The sequence below is a fragment of the Pseudocercospora fijiensis genome (assembly GCF_000340215.1).
Source record: "Pseudocercospora fijiensis CIRAD86 unplaced genomic scaffold MYCFIscaffold_6, whole genome shotgun sequence".
NCBI lineage: Eukaryota > Fungi > Ascomycota > Dothideomycetes > Mycosphaerellales > Mycosphaerellaceae > Pseudocercospora > Pseudocercospora fijiensis.
This window is the reverse complement of record NW_006921537.1, coordinates 1,046,835-1,059,439: the sequence shown is the minus strand read 5'-3', so window position 1 is coordinate 1,059,439 and position 12,605 is coordinate 1,046,835. Positions and strand designations below refer to the sequence as shown.

Here is a 12,605-nt window from a genome sequence, read left to right as displayed (position 1 = left end):
ACAGGAATTGCGTAGAATGCATCGCAAGGTGCGTGAATGACATGTCAAGCCGCATGGATCATTTCAATTCTCTTCGCAAGACACGGAGAACACACTGAAGGTAGGGCTTTCAAGACTACTGTGATACCTGAAGCTTTTCTCACTTTCATTCCGCGAAACCTGCTCTGCATGAGAACAACTCTGACACCGCGCTTGGACGTTTCATCTGCCCGCTTTTCGGGCAGATAAGAGGAGATGCGATCACAGGCACGTCCAGAGGAGCCAGCAAAATTTGATGCGTGCGATAGAAGGAGGGGTCCTTTCATCGGTACTGGGTACCTACTGAGCTCACGAAGCACATGAAAGCCGTCAAATAAACGAGAAATACTTGAGAGATTGTCTGCGAGAACGCTTCGAACGACAGTATGGACCAGGGTTGTAATAGCAGCGAATGCCTAGCAATCTGACTCACGAGACGAGACCTGGAAGTGGTTACCTTCCTGTTTCCTGTTTCCTGTCAACACAAATGCAAACATTTTGACTGGGTAGAAGAGTGTGACTTCAGAACTCATCGACTGCAGCATTCTCGACTTTGGAATCTCATCTGTGCAGAAAGCAGTCAGCCAGAAATGGCGGCACGCAAATCCAGCACAGTCTTACCGCCAGAGCTGCCGCTCAGCCCTACTCAGCAGCGATTCCCAGTAGCCTTCAACCAACAAACGACGAGCTACGAGTTCGCATCGGGCCATGAGAATACCAAGCAAGGCTTGAGTCCCGATCCCGAGTGCAACCCCAAAGATGAATTCCACCCGCAATCACCCGTCGATTCTTCTATACTCGACTCCAGCACAATCAGCTGGCACACGGCACGCGAGCAAAGCGAAGAAATCGAACCTCTCAGTCCCAAAACGCCTCCAAAGTTTGACCTCCAGTACCAAAAACCCTCAACTTCCGCCAAAGACACTCAAGCCTGCAAGCGAGCACGGAACTTCGCTACGCAGCAGTCGGAACAGGTCGCAGAGAAGCGGCGGCGTCGCACACCTGTGAGAGCAGATACGAGTCCAACCAAGCCAGGACTACCTCGTGAGCCGGAGCTTTGGGGGAGCCCTCCGCCGTATTTTGGTTTGCCTTCTTCTTCTGAGACGGAGCAGGAATGTGAAGCACGCGGGCGTGCGAGGAAATCTCCACGGCATGAAGCGCCGGGAAGAAGTGATGCAATGGCAATGGAGACTGATTGAATCATGCTGTCGCTCAAAAATGAAGAAATCCCAAGGTCAAGGGGCTTGAGAAACGCGAATTCGGGATTGTGTCTTTGTCGGTCATTTGGCTATATTACTATGGCTTCACGTAGCGTTCGAAGGGAGGGATTCTGCAGAGATGTGCCTCTTGACCACTTTTCATCTTCGATATAGCGATTGCTTTCTTCTAGTCCTTCACTTCTCTCTCACTTCGTGCAAAACGTCTCATCGAAAGTCAGGTTGAGATGCGAAAGTGATGAGCGAGGAGATTTATATCTCTTCTGTTGATGCAACAAAACAACAACCATCATCATACTCACCACACCCAACATCCAGACACACCAAGCATTGATTCCACCTCTACCATATCGTTCATCTCCGGAACTCAACATCCAAACCAACGAACTTGATATCACCTACAACATCCAACGAACCAAAACAAAACCCAGTCACAACCTCAAGCAATCAACCCAACACCATCTCTCAAGATGTTCGTACCACTAATTTTCACCATCCTACTCCTCTTCACCACCCAAGTCCTCTCAACAGTCGAACTCTGCATGTAAACTCCCCTGCTCCCGCAGCGACACCTACGTCTGTTGCACCGATCTCGCAGCAGAAAAGTGCTGCTACGCGCCAAGCAGCGACTTCTGCCACAACGCCAGCGTGCGAGGCCTGAACGAAACGGACACCGTGACCGCCTACGGTGATCGAGCTTATACTACGGATCGTGGTGTGGCGAGGGAGATTTTGGTTCCCGAGGGGAAGGCTGGGGTTGTGAGTGATTTGCTGGATGCTAAGGACTGGAAGGCTCTTGAGCGGTATCCGGATCATCACAGGAGACGAGCTTGAAGGGCTAGGATTTTCAACGAGTAATGGCTCCACAGAGTATACGACAGCGAGCCTTGGGTCTAAGATATGGGCGAGGTTTAGATTGATATGTGATTATGGAGAATGAGCCTTCATCTTGCGGCATGTGCTGACATGCTCTCTTCATCATTTCGATACTCAGAGCAATCGAGAATGATACTTCATACCTGCTTCCTCTTGCTAGAGCTGAGTGATGCGCCAGAAGTCGGGTTGTGATCAAGTCAAGGCACTCGGTAGCTTGTGCTTGACAGCCATGTTGAGCTTCACAGTAGGGACCTTTGCCTCACGAGGTGGACGTAGCGTTTTCTGAGCGCTCGCCACGTAGGGCCTAAACGTCGGATTTCTCGCAATCACATCCCGTGTGGCATTATTGGCGAACGCAGACAGCCTGACCAACTGCTTGCATATCAGAGTATGTAACTCTGCTGAATTCGCACCGCGTTGACCGGCTTCCATCAACTCCGTAGAGGCTTCGGCGAGAACTCGATCTACTTCGTTGCCTCGCTGCTTACGTACCAGTTGCACCTCCTGGAAGAGACGTTCGACGAATGGTGCACCTCCAGGAATCGTGCTAGCATATGCAAGCGTAGTCCTTCGCAGCACATCGATTGCTTCGGCGCCGCTATATGTTCCGGCCTTGAGACTGGTGATGACCTCCTCAATGAGATTGTCCACACAAAGCTTGGCTGTACGTGCTGCGAGAATCGCGGAGTCTACACCTGCCATGTTCTTCCAGAGGCCAGCTCCGAGAATTACAGCTGCTCCAGCAGCGCAACCGACTAGGCCGCCGGTGACCATGGCTGGAGAAGCAACTGCCAAAGCTTTCACCCGGCCCTGGTTGGTATGGTCGGAGTTGCCATGGTTGGCTCCAGAGTCAGCTCGGGGAGCAGGCGTTCGCTTCGCTACATCTGCTTGCGGTTGCGATCTTTCTGCGATCACGGACGACTGCTTCTTTGATTTGGGAGTCGAGGTTGTCTTAGCATTGCTCGTGGTCCCGGAGCCTGATGTCAGCTGACTGACACTATCTTTGGCAGAACAAGTTGTGCCTTCTGCTGGTGATTTTGCCTTGGCAGACTTTCTCCTTGCCGGGTTCAATCTTGCTTTCTTCTTCGCCGATTCAGCTGTTGGTGACGCCGAACCAGCGGCGGTAGCTGCCATACTCATCAATCATCGAAATAATTCATCACACGTTCGCTGCGGCAATTCTTGGCCCGAACAAGAACGTACGCCACGAATAACCATTAGAAGCCTCCAGTCCTGATCGCGGCGAGATGAGGTGTCAGTTATCCCGCAGAGAAAACGCGTATTGTACGGTGTCGCTCGACCGGATCAGCATGCCGAGGCCGTTGACGCAAAAAATAGACTTCGCGCGTACTCAAACACCGCACCATCCTCAAAGCAGCCCTCTTCTCGACCTCATCTGGAACTATTGCTCGGTACGCTTTCGCCTAGTCATGGCCGAGCTGCGTGTTACTGGAATAAGAGAACACCGCGCCTATTCATGAGAAGTCTGCATTTCCCATCAAAACCTCCCAAGGCGCGCCAGCGAGCTACAATGTCTCCACCGTACGTACGTGGACAGCATTGGTTTTCCTTAGTCTCGTCTCTCCTTTCTTTTGCATCTTTGATTCATATATCTTCCTCATAGCAGCATTCTCAAGGCACGTACGGGTGAATAGACCAGGAAAGGCAGGACGAAGAGGAGAGCAGAGGCGCGCCCGTCACTCATCTAGTCAAACATCTGTCCGAACGATAATCTCGACCTCGAAGATGCACACATCAGCCCTGCTGCTCGCAGCACTGCCCTTAATTCTATGCCAAACAACCTCCCCGAAACGCGGCCTCGCATTGGTAGAATCTTCCGCGCGAAATCAAGACGATGAACACTACTGGACCTCCGGAGACCTGACATGGTACTACAACTGGCACTCAACCCCAAGCCACGAAATCGACCACAAAAAATTACAATATGTCCCAATGATGTGGGGAGCAAATAGCAGCGACACAAGCTTCCACACCGAAGTCCAAACCCTGATAAAAAACGGCTACAACATAACATGGGTTCTCGGCTTCAACGAGCCAGATGGCTGCGTGAATGGAGGCTCTTGCATCGATGCGGAAACAGCAGCTGAAGTCTGGATGCAGCAAATCGAGCCCTTGAAGGATCTTGGGATACAACTTGGTGCGCCAGCGGTGACAGGTGCGCAAGATGGGTTTGATTGGCTTCAGAATTTTTTTACAGCTTGTGCGGGCAAGTGCACGCCGGACTTCATCCCCGTGCATTGGTATGGAGATTTCGAAGGCTTAGCGAGTCATGTTGGTCGGGCCAATGCGACTTATGAAAATATGACGATGTGGATCACCGAGTATGCGTATGCGAACGCGGATTTGGAGCAGAGTCAGGAGTTTTATAATCTGTCTAGCGCATTCTTTGACAGGATAGAGTAAGTTGATTGAGTTGTAAGTTACCCCCAGTAGGACCTCGCTAACAATAGTCACAGTTATATCACTCACTACTCCTACTTCGGCGCTTTCAGATCTGATGTATCGAATGTGGGCAAAAATGCAGCAATGCTTACCCAAAAAGGCGACCTCACAGACATTGGTGCATGGTACTTGGGTCAGGAAGCCACCGGGAACGTGCCGAAAGGCGATTCCTCGCGTGCTGCAAGCTTTGCTGGTTCTGCATTGCTGGTTCTTGTCGCGACTTTATGGTGCCTGGGATAGGCTTGTTGAGATGAATATGATGTGCGTAGACGATCACGCATTCGACAGATTACAACTACCGGTGTTGGCAATGTACACAAGGTCTTCCTTCTGTGTTTCCTCCACGTTCCTTCCTCAGCTGAATTTCCGCCACCGGCCAACCAAATGCGCACTCGCGAGGCGAGGCTGAGAATTTTGTGAGGCTTGAGAGGCGCAAGGCTATCCATGCTGTGTGCTACAGTCCGAGGAAACACTCATAGTGTTCCACACAAAGTGCCACCCATTCGGATCCATTCTCTGCCTATACACTCATAGAAAAAGCAAGCGTGTTGCCAACATCAAGACATGATCTCAGCCAGCGCACGAACCCTATGCAGCGAATGCGGATCTGTTCTACAACTTCCCGAACCCTGCGCAACCGGAAAGCAAGGCCTTTCTTTCTCTCATGACATGCTTACCCTATGCGCCTACAGCTATATGCGGAAAATTCGGACTTGCTTGGTTTGACAGATCCTTGTGGGATCATGCAGAGGAAGCGTGGAGTATTCAAGCTTCGCATCGCAAGCTCGATCGAACAACTTGTCTAGCAACGACTCACCAGATGTCTTGTGTAGACGGCAAAGGCCTATCAAGTCGCTCTTAATGAGTGCGACAGGTGTACCAACCTTGACGTTGTCCAACTCACGTCGCTTGTACCACTACCCAGTGCGGGTACCTCCAAAGTGCTTACCAGGAAACACAAGCTCTTTCACACGCATGGCATACGTGGTATCCTCGTGGTTCGCACGTACGACCAGGTACAGCTGCCGTGGGAGCCGCGAGGCCGCAAATTTTTTCGTTCCGTTTCGCGCATAGGTGTGAAGTTTCGTACTGCCGACCAACTCCAAAAAAAAAATCTGAGTAAACGGCAAGAACTGATGATGAAAGGTGCTGTATCGATGCGAAGACATCGATCTTTTCCTGTCGTGAGGTGTCGATGCAGTTGAGCAATGAGTCGCGACCTCGGCGACCGACAAACCTCTCAGCCTCAACGTTCCTGGAAGGATCGCGCCAGTTTCCCGAACAGGGGATCTCCGACACTCGGCGCGCGCCAGCGCGGAAGTACCGCATGTTGAGTTCTGAGTGTTGTATTCATGTAATTGCCATCTCCATGTCGGATCTCTCATGCCCAGCTCCTTGTCCTCTCACGATAAATCTGTCACAGAGGAAACTCCGCTTCGTGCTCGAGAAAGATGCATCAACTGCTCGGAGGAACGGTAAGCGCAAGGGCTTCCTCGTGGGGTTTGGGTCCGGAAGCCAAGGCCAAGGACAGAGCGGATTCGGGTTGAGCCTCCATCTCGACACGAAGCTCTCTGCTAAGCAAAGCAATCTCGATGGTGTAAATGTTTAGCCAAGCCTTCCTTCCAGCCATGACCGAGAAAAGGATGCGTATTTGAATCGTCTACTCGTCCACGGCTGCTATCTACATCAAATAGAAAGGTGGCATGGCAGTTGTCATTGTTAGCCATGATAAGGTGTCTCCGAGAAGCCAATCACGGCGCACGCTCAAGGCCAGTTTGAGCGAAAATAGAAAAGCTCACGATGTGTGGGTGTCCTAGCCGAGCCAATTGTGGCCACGCTTTGGCTTCTCTCTTAACTCTATTGTGAGGTCAGCAGCACTTGTCATCTCTTATCTCGGAGAAGAAACGATAGACGATCAAATTAATGTATGCGAGACCGTCGCGTCTCCCACGACTCTACGAGGCGCGGGTGCTAGGCACGAAAACGCATAATTGTTGAGCCGTGCAACAGACTTGTACTGGTGTTGGTGCTGATTCTGATAAGCGAGGGCATCTTTCTCTAGACCCCAAGAAAGATCCAAGAAAGAGGCTTCGAAGATTAAAAATCCCCAGGGTCCTCGCTGCCGAATGCTAGGGAAGTTTCCGGGCTGTGTAGTAGGACAAGGATTGGATAGCGGAAGAAGCAAAAAGGCATTACAAGGAGTAGTTATTTGCTGGTCCGCAAGCCTGATCCTCACCAGAGAACATGCCACGAGCCAAGCACAAGCTATTCGCGAATCCCTTCCTTTCGCTCAGCAAGTGAGATCTGGGCGTTCCTGCGGCGTCTCGTCTACGCCCAGCAACCTAGCAAGATAAGGTGATGTTGTGAGCTAAGAAGGTTCGAAGTAGTGGGAAGATCTGATGCAGATGGCGCCTCATAAGGAACCCAGTGCACCCGTCCTTCTCCGCTGAGCGTGCTTCTAGCCCTGCAAACACACACACCTTTCTCTTGATTATTAACTTACCTACTTCATCCTCCTCACCTCTCGCTTTGCATTTTACTGTTGCAAAGCCTAACTTGTCCTGTGCCGGCGTTGGTCTATACACGACATCATCCCTTGCGTCGCGTGCCGAGCTTCCATCCATCCATCCATCCATCCATACAGCTTCTCTTGGTTGCAGCTCGACAGTAATTCCCAAAACAGCACCGCGGGCTTCCCGCTCCTCGACACAAGATGTCGTACTCTTGGGTCGGAGCTCCGGCGGAGTTCAATGGAACGAATCAAGACCTTGGCGGTGACTCCAGTGAGTCCTTCCCTTCACTTCCTCAACGCCCGCGCCGATACCCTCAACAATCACGTGTCAAAAAGCAATTCCCGCCACACCACAACAAAAAAGAACTGTACTAACAATCCGCCCTCCCAGACGTCGAAAACCTAAACCAATGGTTCGCAGCCGGAGATCAAGCCTACATAATCGTAGCCTCAGCCATGGTACTAGTCATGGTCCCGGGTCTAGGATTTCTCTACTCAGGCCTCGCACGAAGAAAGTCAGCCCTCAGCATGATCTTCGCATGTATGGGCTCATACTCCATCATAACTTTCCAATGGTATTTCTGCGGATACTCGCTCGCCTTCAGCAACTATGCCGACAACAGATTTATTGGCGATTTAAAGAAATTCGGACTCATGAATACCCTCGCACATCCTTCGCCCGGGAGCCCGTTGATCCCTGATCTGCTTTACTCGTTCTACCAGATGCAGTTCTGCGCTGTTACGGCTGCTATTGTTATGGGAGCGGTTGCTGAGCGAGGTCGGCTCATTCCGGCTTTGGTGTTCATTTTCTTCTGGGCGACTTTCGTCTACTGCCCGATTGCATACTGGGGATGGGGAGCCAATGGTTGGGCGTACAAATGGGGTGTTCTCGACTACGCCGGTGGTGGACCTGTCGAAATCGGTTCTGGAATGTCTGCTCTCGCCTACTCGATGGTTCTCGGCCGACGGCAAGAAAAGATGATGTTGAATTTCCGCCCACATAACGTCTCTCTCATCACGCTTGGTACAGTCCTCCTCTGGTTTGGCTGGCTCGGATTCAACGGAGGTTCGTCGTTTGGTGCCAACCTTCGTGCCGTCTACGCCTGCTGGAACTCGAACCTGACTGCCATGTTCGCTGCCATCACTTGGGTTATCCTCGATTGGAGATTGGCTCGCAAGTGGTCGATGGTCGGCTGGTGTTCGGGAACCATCTCTGGTCTCGTCGCCGCCACCCCAGCTTCTGGATACATTCCTCTCTGGGCGTCAGTCGTTCTCGGTGTCGTAACTGGTGTGATATGCAATTTTTCAACCAAGATCAAGTACTGGATCAAGATCGACGACTCCATGGATGTGTTCGCTGAGCACGGTGTCGCCGGCATGATCGGTCTCTTCTTCAACGGGATTTTCGCCGCACCATACGTCATTGGTCTCGATGGTGTCAACACCGGACTCTACCCAGGTGGTTGGATCGAGCACAACTGGAAACAGCTCTACCAACAAATCGCATACATCGCAGCAGCTACTGGCTGGTCATTCGTAATCTCCGCCCTCATCGCCTACGCCATCAACTACATCCCCGGCCTGAAGCTCCGCGCATCCGACGAGGCAGAACTTCTCGGTATGGACGACGACCAGCTCGGCGAGTTCGCTTACGATTACGTCGAGGTCCGCCGTGACTACTTAGCCTGGACACCCGCAAGCGAAGCACCGAACGCGAACGCCGACATCCCCCAATTCGAGCGCCATGGCATTCAACAGCACAGCGAAATGCTTGAGGGCAAAGACCCGGCTGGAAGCGAGGGGAGCAGCGATGGGAATGGCACTGCTCATACCGGTATCGGTGGCGACCGACATGGAATCGCCTACGAACAAATGCAAAAAGAAAAGCACGAGAAAATCAGCGGTGGGCATTAAAAAGTGCTCGCTCGCTCTCGGGTTCTGTTGTTGTTATTGGAATAATTTTTTGTTCCAAAATTTGTGATATGAACTGAGCATGTTGATGAGATTTTTTGAGATACCACGAACAACAGCACACGTTACTGCTAGTCGACTAGAGAGGAAAGAGCGAGAGAACAGACGCTATCTATCCATCCATCCATCTCCCTTTGCTATATGGGTGTTCTTTTTCTCTCATCGTCATCACTCTCATCCCATCGCAGCAAGCCCAGCATCACGCCAAGTCCCCGGTAGATTTCCTCGACCAGGTGAGCTTCCTGCACCCAAGCCTTGACCTTGTAGCTTTGCCATTCTTGGCCAGAACCTTTCTTGATCGGTAACACAAACTCCGTAGATCCGGATGATCCAATGTCCGGTTTTGGTCAAGAAGAAGTTACTGTTTTGGTAGAAGGCTGGTGGTGTTGGTGAGATGATGATGTTAGGTAATAGATTGTTATCAGGGTGGTGATGGGAGTTGGACTGCGTTGTTGTTGGACGTGGTGATTTTTATTTGGAGGGCAAATGGTGAGGATGTGGGTGGAGGAGGTGGCGAGTGATGATTAGTGTTAGTGGATCAGAAGGTGTTCAGATTGTATATGTAGGATAACCTTAGAGATTACCTACCATCAAGCCAAGTCATTCAGGCGTGCTCGTGAATCGGAAGTTGTTTTCTTCGTACGACGTTTGAGTAGTGAGTAGTAAGTAGTGAGTAGTGAGTAGTGAGTAGTAAGTAGTAAGTAGTAAGTAGTAAGTAGTGAGTAGTAAGTAGTAAGTAGTGAGTAGTAAGTAGTGAGTAGTAAGTAGTAAGTAGTAAGTAGTAAGTAGTAAGTGGTAAGTAGTAAGTGGTAAGTAGTGAGTAGTAAGTGTGCGTCCGGCGACGCGTAGTGAGCTCCGGAAATTGGAGTAGTGAACTATCTCCGATAGATCAGCAACAAGTAGAGAGTGATGAGTAGTGAGCAGAGTCTGAGGCGTCGAAGAGGAAGACTCAGAGCCAATTTTGAACGTGAAGATCATGTCATCATGATGGTGTCGTATCCCGAATGCCATGTGAAACTCCAAGCTGAAATTACGAAAGAGATAAAAATGTTGGAATAGTACTAGTTCTCGCCACCTGTTTTGAGAATTGTAGTCGCAATTGTAATGTTAGGATACTGTCATTCCTACTCAAGTCGATATCTCACACGACACGCACAGAATCGCCTTGCTGACATCTGCATACATGTATAGGGCCAAACTTGTATGGTATTGGAATTTGGCGGCAGCAGTCATCAGCCTCGAAAGCCTGCAAGTGGTTGCACAAATCCATTCTCCCAATAAGCTGGTGCGCTCCAGAACGAAGAAGTATCAAGTTCTCGCCCGCTGAGTCAAAGAAGTAGGAAACTTTCCCTTCAATCGGCTGTGGTCGTTCAGGATCGCATGAATGAAATCCGTCCGAGGACCTGTTACAAACATCCCTCGCAGTACCATCAAGCATGCGAAACATTATCGACAAAAGTAGCTCGACCCTTCTCTTTGTTGGACGATGGCTGTGTGATATTGGTGGCCATGCCAGTAAGCTGGTCGTCCTCAATCGTGGTCTTCTCTTCCTTTTTTCCAAAGCATAAGTTTCTTCTTGAGGGAGCTGCTCAGCGAGCGTTTAAGGCCTGGCTTCTCTTTCACGACCTCAATTCGGATGACACGACCTTTGCTGTCCCTAGCTGCAGTTTATTAGCAGTGGTGATATTGGGATTCGTCCGAGTGCGAGTTCGTACCCTGCGGTCTGTATGTCGCGCCTTTGCCTACGTCCCATGAGATTGTCCTCAGGCGGCTGAGAGCGATCATGGTTGAAGATTCGTTGGGCGAGCGACGACGACAGTGTTCTGGTGAGTGCGATGGCTTGCCGGGTAATTCGTCTTAAGTTTGCGATCCTGAATGCGTACTTCGTTGGTAGGATAAGTGCCCTAGAAGGAGACCTTGAGTTCTTAATAATAGCGGAGCAATCGGATGCCCGCAGCACACGAAGTCAATCGAAAGTATCGACATGCCTCACGATTCGCAAGCAGCTGCTACATCCTGTCATGAGGAGCTCACTGCAGGTGATAGTGGCTGAGTTGAAGTCGCGAAAGTCATCGTTGAGGAAGAATATGCCATATAGCAGAAAATGTCGTGATGCCTTCACGTTTCTAGTGGTTGTGCTTTTGAGCGGAATTCCTCGGCCGGGTTGTGATTGGCATCAGTGGTGCCCGCTCCAGCATCGACAGCCGTTGTGAGATTCTATGCCTGGTACGTATTTACTTCAGCCTTGAATGTCCAGAAATCGATGGGACTTTTCCACGTCCAAAGAGCTGCAATCTCCATCGCACGGTGTATGCAATCTACAAGTACAGCGTCTTCGCGCATCGGAGGGCTATTACTTTTACGCTTAACAGCGAAGCCGAGTTTTCAATTGGCCCAAACCCTTGCTAGCCCAGAATGGGGGAAAATTGATAGCCTTCCGATGCGCGAAGACGCTGTAGGTATTCGATGAACTCATTATTAGCCCACATCGAAGCACTCGCTAGCCGTATTCGAAGTGATCAGCTGCAATAAACAATTTAAGCTCATGAAGCCCAACCAGGATTCGTTGACGACACAGCTCGACGCATGCCCTTGTCCTTGATCAAATCTTGGAGTGCGTCACGTTTCGCGAAGTCTGCGGATATGCCATTGCCACAGTATTGTAGAATCGTGGCCAGATGGTTATCTTTCATATCGTAGCGAACCGAGATGGCTTTTCAAATGATATTCCTGGCCGAAGTTAGGAGAGAACTTAGGACTGTCGAAGCCATTGAGTGTGACATTCCTCGGATGCCTCACGACCGATTCATCCAAAATCTGTGTTGGTCTACTAAAGATTGTGAAGGCCCGTTCGCAGTGCAGATCGTGCTGTGCGACCTCTCGAGTCGGCAATCGTACTCCCCCGAAAAGTAACACCTCAGACGACTTGTTGTTCTCGTGATCCGCGCTTCAACAGCTAGACCTAGACGTGCTGATGCGCGACTTCGTAACTTGGTACTTTGAGACTCTCAGACACAGTGTTTTGTTTCAAAGTGTTGTGGTCGCGTCCGGACGCGTTTTCTTCGATACACTTGCATTCAAGCAAGGTATGCTTGGTTCGTAGGAGCAAGTCTAGAAGCTTTATTATATGAATGAGCAGGCACAACCATGATGCAGCCGATTTTCTGTCACTAAAAGATGAACGGAGTGTACACAGTCTTTGCCGGCCGCCTGTGGTACTGAACATGAAGCTTCAACTCACTCCGTACGCACGATCAGTGTCCATGACTTCCTTTCCGAGTGGATGGAGAAGAGCCTCGGTGGTTCCCCGTTGAGATCTGAATCATTTCCATTATAATAGATGTCGCACCACTTCTGGCGAGGCAAGGCTTTGTTCCAGCTAGAAGGTAATTTGCAGTTCAATCATGCAAGCGCATAACATCATCAAAGTATCGATTACCAGCTGCGTGCGCCTCGAAAAGACGTTGTCGGCACGGGAAGGATGTCTTCGGTCGGTTTACTCGCATGTGCTCCTCGCTGCTAGCCACGTTCTTGGTCGGCTCGCTGTT

General features: G+C 50.6%; 4 protein-coding genes across 4 annotated transcripts; 3 read left to right on the top strand and 1 right to left on the bottom strand.

Annotated features, from left to right (window-relative positions):
* Positions 1 to 158: 158 nt before the first annotated feature.
* On the top strand, positions 159 to 1,368 carry MYCFIDRAFT_211696 (uncharacterized protein). Its single transcript, XM_007930054.1, is given in 2 exon segments — positions 159 to 1,220; positions 1,237 to 1,368. The coding sequence occupies 1 exon segment, from the start codon at positions 609 to 611 to the stop codon at positions 1,215 to 1,217; it is 609 nt and encodes a 202-aa protein (XP_007928245.1). The 5' UTR covers positions 159 to 608; the 3' UTR covers positions 1,218 to 1,220; positions 1,237 to 1,368.
* A 756-nt stretch (positions 1,369 to 2,124) lies between these two features.
* MYCFIDRAFT_211695 (uncharacterized protein) lies at positions 2,125 to 3,393 on the bottom strand. Its single transcript, XM_007930053.1, has one exon. It carries the CDS (start codon positions 3,249 to 3,251, stop codon positions 2,304 to 2,306), a length of 948 nt encoding a protein of 315 aa, XP_007928244.1. The 5' UTR covers positions 3,252 to 3,393; the 3' UTR covers positions 2,125 to 2,303.
* A 464-nt stretch (positions 3,394 to 3,857) lies between these two features.
* Positions 3,858 to 4,814, top strand: MYCFIDRAFT_140246 (uncharacterized protein; the record flags this gene model as incomplete). The annotated part of the gene is made up of 2 exons (XM_007930052.1): positions 3,858 to 4,531; positions 4,589 to 4,814. The coding sequence occupies 2 exons, from the start codon at positions 3,858 to 3,860 to the stop codon at positions 4,812 to 4,814; spliced, it is 900 nt and encodes a 299-aa protein (XP_007928243.1).
* Positions 4,815 to 7,054: 2,240 nt separating this feature from the next.
* Positions 7,055 to 9,194, top strand: MYCFIDRAFT_61143 (uncharacterized protein). The gene is made up of 2 exons (XM_007929850.1): positions 7,055 to 7,357; positions 7,478 to 9,194. Exons 1-2 carry the CDS (start codon positions 7,288 to 7,290, stop codon positions 8,998 to 9,000), a joined length of 1,593 nt encoding a protein of 530 aa, XP_007928041.1. The 5' UTR covers positions 7,055 to 7,287; the 3' UTR covers positions 9,001 to 9,194.
* The last annotated feature ends 3,411 nt before the right edge of the window (positions 9,195 to 12,605 follow it).